This window comes from Thermobia domestica, chromosome 18, assembly GCF_964235325.1.
Source record: "Thermobia domestica chromosome 18, izTheDome1.hap1.1, whole genome shotgun sequence".
NCBI lineage: Eukaryota > Metazoa > Arthropoda > Insecta > Zygentoma > Lepismatidae > Thermobia > Thermobia domestica.
Genome location: NC_137471.1, coordinates 89,033,359 through 89,052,153, shown reverse-complemented (window position 1 = coordinate 89,052,153; position 18,795 = coordinate 89,033,359). Strand labels below are relative to the sequence as shown.

General features: G+C 35.6%; 1 protein-coding gene across 3 annotated transcripts in view; it reads left to right on the top strand.

Annotated features, from left to right (window-relative positions):
* LOC145675443 (von Willebrand factor D and EGF domain-containing protein-like) overlaps window positions 1–18,795 on the top strand; it is a 356,875-nt gene that overhangs the window by 282,106 nt on the left and 55,974 nt on the right. For all 3 annotated transcript variants that reach the window (XM_081745861.1, XM_081745862.1, XM_081745863.1), the window contains exons 16-17: window positions 237–611; window positions 16,028–16,279. In XM_081745861.1, the coding sequence (XP_081601987.1) occupies window positions 237–611; window positions 16,028–16,279 (627 nt within the window). The remainder of the gene's footprint in view (window positions 1–236; window positions 612–16,027; window positions 16,280–18,795) is intronic.

The window sequence follows — 18,795 nt, the reverse complement described above, 5'->3', positions numbered from 1 at the left end:
TGACCCCCAATCTTGAAATCTCCAACTTTTATTGATGCTTCCTTCATTAAACATTCACTGTAAATGTTGAATAATTGGGGCCACATACTATATCTTTGTCTGACTCCTCTTCCATTCCTCACACTATTGTATGGTTATGCAGGAATAAAATACGGTGAATTGTCTGGTGAAATGATCAACGAAAATTGATTAATGTTTCAGTTTACTTTTATTTCTTTTTCTTTTCTCATTTGCAGCAAACAAAGCACCAGAATTTTTACTTCCCACAGAAAATTTACGAGTATTTAATGGCCAGGATGTAAGATACAAGTTCATGGCTGTTGACCCAGAAGGCATTGGCGTGAAATTCTTTTTAGCAGAACAAATACCAGATGCAAAACTCTTACCAAATGGAACCCTTGAATGGCATGCATCGTCGAATTCATTGGATTCAGTCAGTCGTGAAACATTTGTAATTTTAGTTGTTGATCCTTGCAATAAAACTGCAAAATTTGAGGTATCGTTTGAAGTAGTGCCTTGTGAATGTTTAAATGGCGGAAGATGTGTTTCTGCTGCCAACAGTCCGCATATTGGAGGGTTCTATGATTGCCAGTGCCAAGAAAAGTTTAGTGGTAAGTAGTTAGTATATTGTTACAAATTTTTCATTCTTTCAGTACAGGGCTAAAACTATATACGTACATTCCAGATATTAGAAAGAAATTTATTTTAAAGTTATATGCATTGAGATGACTTAATACCTCTAATATAATGAAAATCAGAGCAAAGTTGATGTTTTTCTCCATTCAACTCTCCGTTGTCTGCTGTGGTTTATTAACACAACATACGAAAAATAAATAAAGTGACCAACTCTCTCGTATTTCCCGCGAATTTCTTATTAGATATATATTTTTGGATCCTTTTGGATCGTATATTAACTTCCAATTTTTGGATCAAAAGATCCAATATATTTCAACAAAAATTTTCTTGCAGGTCTTATATCTGTAGAACTACATATAGTGTAGCCAAACCCAAACCATCAGTTAAATTAGTATGATGTGCTTGTTCCGTAGAAAATATGAAAACTCGATTTAGGGGCCGTTCAAAAATTTTGTGGTCCCTGATCCAAAAGATAATTATTGGCCAAGATTGTAATCTTTTGATCCATTTTTGATTTTCCTAAAATTCTTGTTCCAGTATATATATCATTAATAATAATAATAAAATAATGCAAAATTTTAATTATGCATTTTTAAAAAAATACATTCCGATATAAATTATCCCAAGGTCTTAAAGGTACACTAGATGTTATGAATATAGTGAAACAGAAAGAATTGCACAAAGTCGGGTTAATATTTTCAGTAATTTAAGAAATAAACAACCTGTACCAAATTTTAATAAGATTTTATACTTCTTTTTAAGTATGTAGACTCGAATACATCGACTCATCAGTGATAGGTAATAAATGAAATGATTAGAGACATCAAAATAGTTTATATCGAATTAAGCCAGAGATAGTAGTGATAATAATTAATCATGATTACAGTCGTAAATGGCTTTTGAAATGTACACAAAAAGACTAAAATAAAATGCTTAGTTCTGCAGTATCTTTGAACAAATCCACATAGGACAGAAATAAGAAATATGAGAAATTTACAACTATTTCTGTATTGTGATTGTATATTATATACGATGTAAATTAATTGCTTTCTTTCATATTTTTCATTCCATGAATATTTATTGGAGTATGCTACTAAATTAACCTTAAATTCATTAACAAAAGTCGATCATATACTTAAACGTATATTTACACCCCCAAACCTCTGTAGGCGCGAATTCAATAACACACAAAGAGTTAAAAAAAAAAAAAAAAAAAAAAAGAATGACTGGACCGCTACTAGAACCCGGGATTTATGGCATAATTAACGATACATTAACTACTACCCCACCCAATTCGATTTCCAGAACAGCCACGCATTCTCTTTAATAAGTTTAAATCGGTTGTTTCCTCCTTAATTCCAAATATCAAAAAGTATTCTCAACATATGAACACTGGATTGTCCAAGCACAGCAGCTGGGCTGTGGTACAAGCCATGTGGTCTGAGTAGATAGCACCGACTTTAAGAGTGAAAGATTGTGTGGTTGTTCTGCGAAGCGGACTAGATGGTGTAGTAGTAAACGCATCGGCACAGTGTGCCGAAGATCTTGGGTTCGAGTTCCAGTCCAGTCATTCACTTTTTCAGTCTGTGTGTTATTAAAAGGTGGTCAGCTTAGAAACAATAATACAGAGTTGGTATAAGACAACTTGTGGAACAGATATTTTAACTCTATTTTTGTATTAAAATAACCTGTATAAATTTCAAGTTATATCTAAACTAAAAAAAAGAAAAGAAAAGAAAAATATTAAATGTGATTTTTGTGTTTTGAGTACAAGATTTACTCAAAATATTCACCTTTAAAGGGCTAATATGAAAACAAATACCAAATAACATGTTAACAAATATCAGATTTATAATCATCCAGCGCCGTATTTACGCGTTAGCAACGTGAACCATTGTCCGGATCGACAAGTTTTGTATGTGTAGGGGAAAGGGTAGTAAATTTTCTCGGGCCAGTTGTTTTTTACATACTCTTGTTCAGAAAATTTCAGAAATGTATTATCAATGCGCATATGAACATAACACGAGATTTTAACATTTGTAAATATCCAAGTAACAAGAATCTGTTTAAATAGGAGTGATTAAGATTTTAATTATGAATTAATATTCATTATTTTTCTTTTCCCATTGTTGACACCGTATTCTTTTATCCTAATTTTAAAAGCTTTCAATTGTTGATTCATTTTCAGAATTACCTACAGTTTCCAAAGCTTATCACCCAGCCGCCAGCACCAGTAATTTATGACTGTTTCGTTGTTGTGACAAACTTGTATTATTATTTATTCATTAGGACAGGCCAAAAAATTATATTTTTTGAATTTCGTTTGAGCAAGTCGCCAAAAAGTTGTCATTGGGTTAGAGTAGTTTGCGTGCAAATTGCAGTCTTTTGGTTAGCTTCTTCCCCTACTCCAGGAAGATCAAAGTTTTACCGGCCAAAGGTAGGCAACAAGCACGTTACGAGCGGCATGTTAACATTTTTTTCGCACTTGTAATGTATATTAATACCAAGGAAACTGCTTTTGAAAGTGGGAGTCGTAAGTTTTAATAATTTTAATGCGAAAAATCGTATCTTTTCTTAATTATGCTTAGGTTGCGAGGCGACGAAAACTCAATCATTATGTGTAAAAATGTAATTTTATGTAATTTTTTCTCATGTTGTCGTACATCGTTTTAAGCATCTTTTTTTTTTTTAAGTAGTAATGGCATATCAGCTCTCCATATCTCTCTAGATTCATAAAACAAAAGTAGTTTAGTAAGTTAATCGGATCGTTCTTGCAGCTTATATCTGATTTCGGATTCACCCTGTAATACTCGGAAATCACCCAAAACTCACCACGAGAAGATGACTGCAACTCGAGTTCCTCCTATCTACGCTAGGCCGTTTTCATGCATTCTTCGGTTACCAAGCTTGTTCGTCTTCTTGTGACGTAATCATGCTTTGTTTCAAATACTAGCATATGCTGACGAAAGGTTGTGATGTGACTCTTCTCTCGGGTTCACAATTTTTTTGAAAACCTCCGTTATTACACGTAGATCTTCTGAACGGTTTGAGTATGGTACTGAAATGAGTAATGTTATAATCGCTCTTGACTACGTTCTTAGTGTTTTCCTCAAGCTGGTCCATCGTTATAAACTTTGTCAGCGATGATTTCGTTATCTGAATGGAAAACCAATAAATTATGTCATTGAAATCGACTGATGCAAAGTTGATTTCCGAAACAGTGAACTCTCATAAGCCTCTTCCTGTCTGTTGTCGGAATTTCTTGATACGTCTCCATCTTAAGCTTCTAATGTTGAGCTCTTGTCCGTTATCATGGATGAAAGGAGGTTTACATGCTGAAAAAAATATCCATTATTATAAGATTGAATGGAAAACTTGTCTTCTAGAAGAAATTTGACCAATTCAGCGATTTTCCATAAGTGTCGGGATATGTCACAACTCAATCGGAGTAACTTAATTTTGAAGCACACAGAGGCCTAGACTCGGACCTAGTACTGAACCAGCCAATGTAATGGTTTTTCATGTTATACGTTATACGTAGGGCATTTACGTAAAAATACAGTTATTTTGACGAATTCATTAACTAACGAGATTGTATAATTAGTCCAAGGTTTTTATGATAGGTCTGTCGAACATCTGCCACTAGAAACAGCTCGACAAATGTATAGTAGATATTGAGGGTCGGTACTCAAATCTTTAAAATCATTGTTTCGACTTATTGGACTTCAATCGGTTGGGAAGAAACCACAGGTAACTCTTTACATGCAGTTAATCTTTTTCCAATCGGGCCAGATAGTATCTTTAGGCCAGTAGGTGCTATATCGGAGCGTTTAATTAGATAGTGGAAAGGAAGTTCGTTCATATAAAGAAGACACACAATCCTCTGCAATTTTTTTCCAAACTTTTTCTCCTCACATGTCATTACTTCACTAAATCTACCTGTACTCACATTAGTTTTATTGCATCCCAATCCAAGTAGTTGTGAAGTGTTTGTTCCACTTGTTCAAAAAACTGGAGAATCGCTTTTGCTATTTTGTCTCTATACCCTGAAAACGGAACATGTCCGAGATATAGTAGTAATGGGGACACCCTATCGAAGTTTGGACTTTGACCCCGACCTTTGTGACGTCATAGGTCAAAGGTCAATGACCTTAGCCCGGGGTCAATGACCGAGGGGTACTTAGGACCACCCCCTCTAAATTTTGGCAGGGGTACCTTGGCCCACCCCCTAAATTTTGGCAGGGGTACATAGGACCACCCCCCTTAAATTTTGGAAATTGCCAAATTTAAAAATTGGGTGTGGTAGCCTAGGACCACAGTATGTACCTCTATCAGTATTGGGTGTCTATGTCGTTCCCTTTTATGGGTAAAAAATTGCCAAAAATTCAAATTTCGGGGTTTGTTGACCTAATTTATCCCCTTGGATGAGGTGTTAATACCTTATATAGTTATATGGGCGTATACAGGGGTCCACTACCTTTCAAAAGACATGGGTATATTAATGCCCCCCTTGAAAAATTTGGGAGGGGTACCTTGGCCCACCCCTTTAGTTTTGGAAATTGACCAATTTAAACATTGGGTATTATAGTACAGGACCCTAATATGTATTATGATAAATTTGGGTGGTCCACCTCGTTCCCTTCTAGGGGTACAAAATTGCCAAAATATAAACGTAAGCAATACGTTATACCACGTGTTTGGTTTTTGGTCCATTTTATCCCCCTTTGATGAGGTCCTATTACCTTATATAGTTATATGGTCATGTATAGGGGTCCATGGGTATATTAATGCCCCCCTTGAAAAATTTGGGAGTGGTACCTTGGCCCACCCCTTTAATTTTGGAAATTGATCAATTTAAACATTGGGTATTATAGTACAGGACCCTAATATGTATTATGATAAATTTGGGTGGTCCACCTCGTTCCCTTCTAGGGGTACAAAATTGCCAAAATATAAACGTAAGCAATACGTTATACCACGTGTTTGGTTTTTGGTCCATTTTATCCCCCTTTGATGAGGTCCTATTACCTTATATAGTTATATGGTCATGTATAGGGGTCCATTACCTATCATAAGACATGGGTATATTGGTGCACCCTTTAAATTTTTGGGAGGAGTACCTTGGCCCACCCCTTAAATTTTGGAAATTGCCCAATTTAAACATTTGGTATTATAGTACAGGACCTCAATATGTATCCCTCGATCCCTTTTAGGGGTACAAAATTGCCAAAATATAAACGTTGTACCACGTGTTTGGTTTTTTGGTCCATTTTATCCCCCTTGGATGAGATCCTATTACCTTATATGATTACAGGGATCTATTTCATATCATAAGACATGGGTATATTATTGCACCCTTCTTAAATTTTGGCAATGGGGGTCCACTGAAATTGTCCAATTTAATCATAGTACAGGACCTCAATATGTTTCTGTGATCCTATTACCAAATTTTTTAGTACAACCACGTGTTCGGTTACTGACTCAATGTATCCTCTTTGATAAGGTATGGACGGGTATCCCCTTTCAATTTGGTATAACCCTTCGGGTGTAGTACGGTCACGTGATCGATGATTTGGTTTTGATGCGCAACGAGGTCCCTGGTCAATGTTCTCTAGGAATTAGGTGGAAACTTTGCACAGGGTTCTCGTCTTATATCGCACAGTTCTTTAGGAGAATCTGATAACGTTGTATGTGGAATGAACAATAAAAACACATAGATCAGCATAAATTGTATTTTATTCATATTTCTGGTTTCTTCTTTTTCTTTCTTATTGACAATGTTTGTATATTGAGCTGGATTTCTTCATTAGACCGCCTCCTCTTCTTGATTGCGATGATTTGTTTCCATGTTTTTGCAGCATAGCACCCGTTTGCAAAACTTCGTATTGTGAATTCTGTAAAAAGAACGAGGAAAAAGATGATTAGTGTAGAAATAGATGATGATAAACAAATACACTTACAATGATAAATATGATAAAATTACCTGGAAGGTATATTGCAGCAGTCTACGATCATTAACCGTGGGTACTGTTGTGAACAAGTATTGAATTTCACGCAGAGATTTTCCTTGGGCTTTACAGCACAAATAAAAATAAGCATAATAGCCACATACGGATGAACCAAGACTTTGCATTTGGCTATTATTATATTTATAGTACATACAATGAAGTTTTAAGAATGCAACATGTTGTGGTACATAAGGAGGAAGGCCATAGCTGTCAAAATATTCTCCAACACCGCGATGATCAATATAAATTGCAATCCAATGACTTCCTAGTTTTGTAGATGGATCTGTATTTACAATCATTGCCAGAGGAAGAGAAATCCGTGAGGGCAACTCATCGCTTGCAAATACCCCGGTAAAATGATTTCTGAATAATGGACTACCGTTTAAAGCACTAGCTAATTGTAATGTATTCAACATCGTGAATGGAAATGATACATAACGTATACGTACCTTGTAATTTAAAAGTCCAGGATAATGTTGCGCTGGTGGTCGATCTCTAGGAGTGAGGAAAACTCCCCATACACAATACAGTTTGCAGGTGCTGCTAATTTCTCTTCGAAATGAACTTCCAATCGGATGGCTCCATGTCGTTGTAAATTCCAATAGTGACAATCTCCAGCAGAAGAATCGGGAGTTAGGTCAAATACAAACAGTGTATATCCATTCTTGTAGTCGGCTCTTGAAATTGTATTTCCAGTATTGGTAAAATGTATGCCAGAGCCTGAGAACAATGTGTGGTACGATGAAATGTAGAGATTTTCTTCAAAGTTGGGTTGCAATGGTTTTGAAGGTACAGCTTTTCCATCCACGTACAATGTGAAGAAATTAATGTTTAGATGTTGAAATTCAAATGGATTGGTGGTAATAGTTCCACTGGATGCTTCATTCGATGTAAATCCTACAATAATACGATTTGGCAATGTTCCCATAAACAGGTTATCAATAGTTTTGGATTGTATATCCTTCGGGATGGTAAATGATTTCATTTGAACCCTTGTCAGAGGATACTTTGCCGGTGTAGATTGTAAAATTTTATTGTGTGCCAATTTGACACTAGGGCTGATGCTGACTTTTTTCACCTGCAACGATGCATCTAGAATATTGATTTTTGCATTGACACCACTTTCACCGGCCATGAGACAAAAGTTTGGCTTTGCAGGAATAAGTTTCACACGTAATTCCACTCCATGAATTAAAAATTTATCTTGATTAAAAATGTCACAATGAAGATGTCCAATCATATCGAATTTCATACTTTGTTTTGTCAGTTCATAGCGTTGTTGAAATCCTTTGTTCTCACTTGTGGTTGCGTTCATATGACCAGCCGTATCTTGAAACCACATTGCTGTTTGTAAATGTGTATTTTTAGCTCCATCACTATAATTGAGCAGTTTTTCCAGGTACGAACGATATGGATGATTATGTGACGGAAATGAAATCAGTTTATTGTTCAAGTAGATTTGTACTTCACTAAACATAGCATTTAGAAAATCATTGACAGGTGCAATTGCTTTATCCGTATTGATGAAGGGGGAACCATCTGGTTTCACAATTTGTGCTTGGATGTATAATAAGGTTTGTGGCAAATCAATGTATTCATCACTGCTACCACTCACTACAAATTCTATTGGTGAATTTTCAGCTATTGAACTAATTGGTTTGTAACCAATAATACGATTGTCCAGAACACTGGTTTGCGTGGGTAATGTTGAAAAAATGTCCAATTCACTTTTTACACATTCACAGGATTGATGATGTAAGAAAGCCATCGTTGAATTAATCAAAAATATCTGGTGACGATGCCAATGATCTCTTCTTCTTCTTATGTGATAATTTACGTCTCTTTGTAGGATTGATGATGTTGTTGATCGTTGGAAGGTCAACCTCAAACTGAGAGCAGTCATCCCATTTTCGTTTATGATATCCACTTCCCAGCATAGTTTTCAACTTATTTTAGCTTTTTCTTGTAAATTTGTTTTTGCCTCTTGCATCCGTTGATGAAACGATTCTTCCAGCGGTTGATTCGAGATCACAACATCATTAATCATATTGGCACCTGATTTTAATAATTCTTTTCCCACAGTTTTAGCTCCTTGCTTCACAAGTGGTAACACTGAACGAAATAAGCCACCAAGGAAACTTCCAATGCCATGTCCTGCTTGATAGGGACTTCCCACATAGACGTTGCCGATACCGGATAACGCTTGTTTTTGGTAGTATTGCAAATACGGATCAGTCATGACGACGACGACGGAAATGTAGTTTTGTAGACACCGTTCCAAAGGTGAATGGCATAGGATGACCTGTGCTATCCCTTATATCGATTTGTATTTGCTCAAAATTCATTTTTTCCACCGGAACATAATGTGCAGGATTAAAGATTTGTACTGCATGACTTCCAAAAGTATGATTCACAGGATCCATGTTGACAATTCGTAGCAAGGGTACCATTGTATCTCCAACAATGACAGATTCAATAATGTCACAATAGACGTACATTTGTGATGGTAAGCCTAATCGTACATCCTGTGTATATTGTCCCTTTTCCATATCTTTTAAATCACTTTTTGGTTCAAATCCAAGCATTAAACTAACACTTGGTGAAATTTGTACAGAAGTATGGACTTCCTTTTTGGGATGCCTTATGAGGCATATATTATTAGTTGCGTCATGAGATATAAATAAATTGGTTTCTTTATTATGTATATTAATTGCATGAATAAGATCCCGTATATTGTTATAATAGCGTACAGGGATCGTTACAACCTTCCACGGTTCTTGATCATTACTACTTGATGATTTGTAATATATTTTATTGTTTTTACTGTTAATGTTCAGCAAAGAATGTGGATAATGAATCTCTACAATTGCCACATCCCATTTCTGGCGAAACTCTACACGTCGTTGTAATTTCGTAATATATGAAGTCAATGTATTTTCTGGAAAATAATCCATGGAACTATTACTGGGAAGTGTAACGTAAAAATCTTGATCAGGTTCCATTCTTCTTCTTCTTCTTCAATGAAGTTGCAGGGATCCACGAATTGAATGAGGAAGGATATCCTTTCCACTGGACGAGATACTCCTTTCTGCGACCTTTTGTTCTTGTACGTAATATTTTATCGATGAGGAACGTCGAAGGGAGCGGCACTGGTTGTAATTCTTCTCTGTAGAAAACACCATCGATGAGTTGATGATTTAAATCCTCTAGTCGATACACTGGTGGGTTTCTTGGTACAATGGCTTTTACTCTGAATATTTCCCAAGTCCAGTTCTCGAGGTAACCCTTGTCAAAGATACGTTTTGTTTTACTTATACGAACAGTATCACCAACAGATAAATCCGTATCTTGTTTTGAACGTTGTAGCTTTTTGTCGTACAAGTTATGCCACACCTCCAGTAAATTGTCCTGAGAAACGTTTGCAGGTGCCATTTTAATACTGGAATGCCGACTTTCATTGTATGCTTTTACAAGTAAAGGCAATACTTTGATGTAATTGTATGTTTGATATTTGGTAAAGTATTTCCACATACGATGTTTCAATGTCTGATTAAATCTTTCTGCGATGCTGGCTTTAATATCTGGATCCGTTGTTGTAACATGTTGCACGTTGTGTTTCCTGAAAAACTTTTGTACTGCCTTGTTGGTAAATTCAGTTCCTTGATCACTACGTAGCACAATTGGTTTCCTGTCCTGGAAAATCATATCAAATGCATTCACTATATCCTCGGCACTTTTTGATTTTAGTGGTACAGCCCACCCGTACCGACTAAACACATCAATCACTGTAAGAATATAGTGGTAATTGTCATTATAGTTTTGAAGTGATTGTAAATCATTTAAATCACATTCCCATTGATCATCAATATTGTTGACAAGATAAAAATCTCTACGGAAACGACGACGTACAGGACGATGTAACGTGTAGGTAGGTTGTTTGTTTAACCAAAGTTTTATTTTGGCTAGAGGTATAGATTTTCCTGTGGCTTGCCATAATTTCTTTGCAGTAGAAAATGATGCAGGGTGTGCTGGATTGTAATAAATGGATTTCAACTTTTTGTTCATGGTTTGTACGTTGACCATTGTGGAATGATACGTTTTCTTTTTGGTCGGACTTCTAAAACATCATCATCATCTTCTTCTTCTTCTTCTTCTCCGGAAGAAAATAATTCAGGTGCCGGTTTTGGTGGTGCAGATCCTTCAGATGCTGTTGTACTATTATGCTTGACAATATAGTTTAATCTTCGTGGATTACCAATCAATTCTTGAGGTGTGTTTGACGATGCAAGGTAGTTGCAAAACAATTCCCAGCCTTGAGGATTAGAATGTTTCCTCGGTCGAGTCACATCACACATTAAATCTACAATAATGGATCCATGTAGTTTATTGTCGTTGATGTACACTGTTCCTTTATGATCCCACGTAATTGCGTCATCTTGTTTTAAACGACGGAATAGTAGTTCGGCTTTCTTACGATACATTTGTGGTATTGCGGCTAAAATTTCTTGTTTCGTGCTATCGTCAACATTCGGGACGTCACCATCAGGTTTCATTGATGTAATTGTAAGTGGTATTGGTTCTTCTTGTTTACGTATCACATAAAGATATTTCTGTAATATTCTATTGTACTGATTCCATTTTTCTTCATCACTTGGATACGATGTATTCAATATAGATTGCATTTCACGATCGAGATTAGATTCTCGATTTTCACTCGCACGGGATGATGATGCATGCATTCGTTGAAGCATTTCTGGTGGCACTAAAACCATCTTCTTGCTATGTTCCATGATGTTTATTGTTTAAACAAAATACTGGATAACACACTTCCTACAATAGGTGCAAGTAATGCAGGTAAGAATCCTCCTTGTTGTACGGCTAAATGTTTCTTCTTTTTATCCAATGATTTTGTATTGTCTACGAGATAGCGGAGCGTGTTCTTGTAACGCTTTAATTTTGACTTCTGCGCACTTGTCAGTGGAACATTGCCTTTTAAGCCATTATAACAACATTCACAAATACTATGAATTAATGAAGCGTCTGCATTGGCAATAATAGCTTTACGCAATCTTGGTTTAGCTTTGTGCAGAGCACGTAGCAGATCAGCGTGTTTCACTGTAGGAGACATCGTGACAGACTAAGTCATTCTTTTCACATGCACAATAATTTAAACATGTTTTGTTGGTACGTAAACATAATGATGCAAATCGTCGGGAAAAATATTTGTACGAAATCGCATTTCATCGGGTGTATCTTGTTTAAGATCCATCAGTAAATAGCCATGTGGATTTCTTGTTGCGTCTGCATAACTTTCTTGTAGAAACAGTGGATGCTCAGGCATGATTTGATAACTCATATGCTTGATTTGTGACTTGTCACGTGGATTTTTAAACAACACCAAATACGAACAATTTAAACTCATATTTCTATTTGCTTTACTTTGATGAAATACATTTTGTGTTATAAAAATCACACTAATATTTCGATGATGTGATCCTTTTGTAAACATATCAACAGTATCACTATTCACTTCTCGCATATGGTCATCAATAATAATCAAATGTGGTCCATCTTGAGGCTGAAAATCTTTCATTCGTGGAAGTCCTTCGTAAAATTCTACTGGAACCGTCATTGTTGAATACACGTCTTGGCATTCTGCATAATACCAGTATATCTTACGAAATTTTGCATTGATCATGGTTGGGAGATGTGACAGTAATCGCTTCACAAAATACGTTTTTCCACACCCACTAGGCCCTGCGAGAATACAGGTAAATGGATGTTTCCACTGTGTATCCATGATGAACACTAACACCGTTTCAAAAATGATGCGTATTTAAAGCGAGTACAACAATTCTTGCACTCACTGGTGTGAAAAGGAAAAATCCGTTCATCTGTTTATTTAATAGTTGAAAACCGTTTATTTGTTAATCGAATAGTTGAAAACCGTTTATTTGTTAATCGAATAGTTAAAAACCGGATAAAGTTTAACGGTTAACCGTGTAAGTTGATCACTGTTTGAAAATTTTTCGTTTGAAATTTGTTTTGAAATTTTCGTTTCAAAAATTTTGTTTGAAAATTTTTTTTTCAATTTTTTTTCCAAAATTTGTTTGAAAATTTTTTCGTTTCAAAAAAATATTGCTTCAAACTTTTTTTTTTGTTTTCAAAGTTCTTTAGTTTGAAAAAAAAATTCGTTTCAAAATTTTTGGTTGAAAATTTTTCGTTTCAAAATTTTTGTTTGAAAACTTTTAATTTGAAATTTTTTTTGTTTGAAAATTTTTGAAAATTTTTCGTTTCAAATTTTTGTTTTGAAAATTTTTTAGTTTCAAGATTTTCGTTTAAAAGTTTTCGATTCAATTTTTTGTTTTGATTTTTTTAGTTTGAAAGTTGAAAAAAAATTTAAATGCCATGAATCTTTCCTATCAAAGTTCCACCTAATTCCTAGAGAACATTGACCAGGGACCTCGTTGCGCATCAAAACCAAATCATCGATCACGTGACCGTACTACACCCGAAGGGTTATACCAAATTGAAAGGGGATACCCGTCCATACCTTATCAAAGAGGATACATTGAGTCAGTAACCGAACACGTGGTTGTACTAAAAAATTTGGTAATAGGATCACAGAAACATATTGAGGTCCTGTACTATGCTTAAATTGGACAATTTCAGTGGACCCCCATTGCCAAAATTTAAGAAGGGTGCAATAATATACCCATGTCTTATGATATGAAATAGATCCCTGTAATCATATAAGGTAATAGGATCTCATCCAAGGGGGATAAAATGGACCAAAAAACCAAACACGTGGTACAACGTTTATATTTTGGCAATTTTGTACCCCTAAAAGGGATCGAGGTGGACCATCCAAATTTATCATGATACATATTGAGGTCCTGTACTATAATACCAAATGTTTAAATTGGGCAATTTCCAAAATTTAAGGGGTGGGCCAAGGTACTCCTCCCAAAAATTTAAAAGGGTGCACCAATATACCCATGTCTTATGATAGGTAATGGACCCCTATACATGACCATATAACTATATAAGGTAATAGGACCTCATCAAAGGGGGATAAAATGGACCAAAAACCAAACACGTGGTATAACGTATTGCTTACGTTTATATTTTGGCAATTTTGTACCCCTAGAAGGGAACGAGGTGGACCACCCAAATTTATCATAATACATATTAGGGTCCTGTACTATAATACCCAATGTTTAAATTGATCAATTTCCAAAATTAAAGGGGTGGGCCAAGGTACCACTCCCAAATTTTTCAAGGGGGGCATTAATATACCCATGGACCCCTATACATGACCATATAACTATATAAGGTAATAGGACCTCATCAAAGGGGGATAAAATGGACCAAAAACCAAACACGTGGTATAACGTATTGCTTACGTTTATATTTTGGCAATTTTGTACCCCTAGAAGGGAACGAGGTGGACCACCCAAATTTATCATAATACATATTAGGGTCCTGTACTATAATACCCAATGTTTAAATTGGTCAATTTCCAAAACTAAAGGGGTGGGCCAAGGTACCACTCCCAAATTTTTCAAGGGGGGCATTAATATACCCATGTCTTTTGAAAGGTAGTGGACCCCTGTATACGCCCATATAACTATATAAGGTATTAACACCTCATCCAAGGGGATAAATTAGGTCAACAAACCCCGAAATTTGAATTTTTGGCAATTTTTTACCCATAAAAGGGAACGACATAGACACCCAATACTGATAGAGGTACATACTGTGGTCCTAGGCTACCACACCCAATTTTTAAATTTGGCAATTTCCAAAATTTAAGGGGGGTGGTCCTATGTACGCCTGCCAAAATTTAGGGGGTGGGCCAAGGTACCCCTGCCAAAATTTAGAGGGGGTGGTCCTAAGTACCCCTCGGTCATTGACCCTGGGCTAAGGTCATTGACCTTTGACCTATGACGTCACAAAGGTCGGGGTCAAAGTCCAAACTTCGATAGGGTGTCCCCATTACTACTGATATTTTGAGCCGACTAACATATAGTGGCCTTGTATCTCTATTTTGTAGTTCTTTCCAACTTTTTCCTTCCCAACATCAAAATACGAAGTCCATATTTTGTAATACTTTTTTTTTCATCAAACCACACGCTAGTTTTTCCTTCTCCTGACGAATTTCCGATATATCTATTATGTAGGTGGCGTCTTCCGAAGTGACAACGCCGGCAGACGCCGGCATCCTGAAAACTGCAGTCGCTATCATAGTTACTTATCTGTCTGAGATTCCTGTACGAAAAGCAGCAGCACATGTGTGAGGTAGAGACAGGCGAACTTCTGAAGAACTCGTCTTTTTATGTCCAAATGCACCTTTGAATTCAGATCTAGTAATATTGCTTGATTCACTCTCTTTTGCCTCACCTTACTCGCTTGATTAACAATGTTAGGTCTATCACGTGTTGTATTACGTTTGCTCTTCGCTTCGCATTCGTGGAAATTTTGAAACGCAGCTAAAATAAAGAGGGGGACGACAAATACATGAAATTCGGGACGGCAAATTCGATGAACATGAAAAAATTCGTACTTGTAATTACGACATTTCATTAGAAAGTTGGCTCACTAACAACAATATTTTTAAAAGGTAGATCTTTTACTTAAATATAATATAAATAATATGTTCTACCTAGAAACAAATTTATTTCAAATGCTTACCGAAAAAAAGGCAAAAATGTGTCTCATGACGTGCTTGTTACTACCTTCGGCCGCAGAAAATGTTGACCTTCTTGAGGCAGAGTAAGGAGTTGGCGAAAGAAATCTGCAGTTTTACAAGTAAACTACTCTAACCCAAAGTTGCTCAAACGAAAATCGAAGAAAAAAAATTGTCGACCTACTCCATTATTCATAAGATTCACAAATATTATCAGCTTAGTGGTATGAGCAGTCAGTGTCTTAAATTTTTTACACTGGTTTTCATTGATTTCAGGGGTAGGGATGGCATTCTTAAAAAAATGTTTAATACGTTCCTGTAATCGCCGTCATAAGAAAAATTCAGCAGAATAATAGAATTTACTAACCCTAACCAAGCTTACATTTCCATCTGTTATACAAATTATAGTCTCTTAGTCCAAATGTTATTTAGTATAAAAAGAAACTTCAATGTCATAAAGTTGCTTACTAAGAAGACTAATAACTAAACAATTACTTATAAAATTATGAGAAATTGATATGTGTAAATGACTCAAGCAAAAGAATTTATACATAGAAGTATAAACAACATTACTCAAAAATTAAATGACTTTGGAAAGTCTAATAGGTTAAAGAAAATCTCATTAGTAATAAATGTAATCACTAATAGTTCTTAATAATAAAAACAAAAATAATAAACAATGATTTCTCTGCAGGTAGGAGGTGTGAAACGTATTTAAGTGCTTGTAGTTCTTCTCCCTGCGTCAATGGACAGTGCCGGGATACAGACTCTGGTGGATATACTTGCTTATGCACTATAAACTATACCGGAGTCAATTGTGAGACAGAAGTTAATCCTTGTTCATCAAATCCCTGTTACCCAGGTGCTGGTTGTACATCTTTTGGTGCTAGATTTAGGTGTGGCACTTGCCCACCAGGTACAGAAGGTGATGGAATAAATTGTACAGGTAGGAAATTTAATATTGTATTATGGTGTTCCTGGTGGGGAATAAAAAACATACTAAGTAACCTCTTAGTTCTATAAATAACTTACTTGTTTAGTCATTTGCAATAGGTAATGAATATAGATATTTGAAATTCGACTCGTATAAAAAAGAGGGATAATAATTTTCTTAAGATTCCAAAAGATTCCATGCATTATTGTTTGTTTAAAAACTTGGATACGAGTATTCATTCATTATTCTTTCATTTACATTTGTGCATTGTGGTTTATCGTCAAGGACTTTCATCGTACGTGTAAATTGCACAAAAGGGCATTACTGAACACTTCATCCCTTTACCTTGGTAAAGTAATCATTATAATATTGAAGTATGGAAATAAACAAATAAACAAAGGATTCATAATGATTTATTGCGCTCTTCTACTTTATTTGTAAATTTGAAAAAAATGAAATGAAATCTTTCAGTTTCACATCCCACGGTTATGCCGGTTAGGCTAAAGGAGACGGCGATGATTTGCTAATGGTTAGGCAGGTGCATTTTGTTGAATAAATAACTCAAGTTATCCTAGAAAAATAACTAATGTAGAATTGAGGTGAGTCTGTGGGGGTTGCAAGGTAGGATGTTAAGAATAGAAGACCCTTGTTCTGAATCTGGTATCTGTTACACCTTAATGATTCACTTCAAGTGGAACATTGCTCTAATTTCAGTGCTATCTGACGATTCTACAGTCAATCTTTAGTTTTGGCTGATCGGAGTACTCGTCTCTCCGTCTAATTTTTTTTTTTTTTTTTTTTCACGATTTAGCCATGGGTTTGATTCCGGAATTTCGAAATTTCATGTCCACTTGCCAGCAACCTAGAGTAAGCAAGTTACCACAAGAATTTCTCAGTCGGCAATTGCCACATATTTTAGAAAACTTGGTCATGTCTTCTTTTACACAAACAGGAACGAGGAAAATAGGTTAGTTGGTGATTTGCCAACCAATTGCTTTTATTATATAAGATACATACGTGCTTTCAATGGAGCATAATTCTGCATATAGATGTGTCTGCCTAAAAGGAGGAGGGGGAGGGGGAGGCAGTAGAATGTCTTCAAGTGATCGAACTCAATAAAATATACTGCCAGTCCTTGATTCGAAACAGATCGGAGTCCATGATGATGCAGGCGTTAAGACATTTACCAACGTATACTGAACATTAGTCAATTGCACTGGGTGGTGAATGTAGATAGTTGTAATTCGACTTACATAGAGGAGAGACATAATGATTTCCTTAAGTGTATGACAGGTCTCACCAAATTATCATTACTTAAAAAAATATAACTTGGATATACGTATGCTTATTCATTCATTATTCTTTCGCTTACATGTGTACGTAGTCAATTATCATTAAGGACTTTTAAAGTAAGTGTAAATTCCACAAAAGAGTATAACTGGCTATTTCACTTCTCTTCTCTGGTAAAGTAATTCTTACAACATTGAAGTATAAAAATAAGTAAATACAAAAATAAATAAAAAAGATACATAATGTACTAATGAAGTTACATAATGAATAATGAATGGTGTCCATTGAAAGAAAACGTTAAAAAAAACAAAACTAATAGTAGTAAACGAAGATAAGGCGCAATGTACTGGAGAGGTGAGAAGTCGCTAAAAACTAACTTTCTTTGAACGAGAACGATTTACGAAACATCATCTACTAATTGAAGTCATGATTATTTTCCAATAAAGTAACTTCCAATAAACCTTTTGTTATTGTTAATTATTCCATATCGGACTCCCGAAGAAAACTCATTGAAACAACTTATTGACCGTGCCAATAGCGACTACTCTGTCATGACTCCGTTTTCTTTCATTTAGAAATAGGAAAGAAAGAGAAGAAAGTAGAAGGGTAAAAGAAGGAGGTAGGTAAAGAAGAAAGAAAAAAATAGGGTATTTTAATAAGAAACAGATTACTGGATAATTCCGGAAATATAGTAAAAGGTCGGGAAAGTCCTCGAAAGATGAATCATTCTAAATGTTATTAACGACAAATCAATTTTGGAATGCTTCGGTATAGACACATGTTCCCTCATACCACCCAGACCTAGCTCCAGGCACCACGATCATGGGGTTGCCCAGACCTAGACCTGGAAATGAGAAAAGTGAAATTTAATTCTTTGTAAAGTTATTCCAACCGGTGATTGATAACCATCCAGCATCTGAACTCTGTCCTCTAGGATCGACCACACATATGAATTAGCCAAGGAAAAAAAAAATCAAACTTATAAACTCAATATAAATTTATGTGTCGTATTAATAAGAGTCTCAACTTCCTGGAAGAAAGATGTCGTATTTAGGCTCATCCTGCTATTTTTGCTTCACTCCTCGAGCCGATTTAAACCGTTAGTGACGGTCCTTCATGACCTAAGTTATTTACCTTAACACATATGTTAAAACATGACACATATATTATAGATGTTAATACAACAGATGATATCACTAAAATTGCTTATATTAAATCTATCATGCATTCACTCGCTC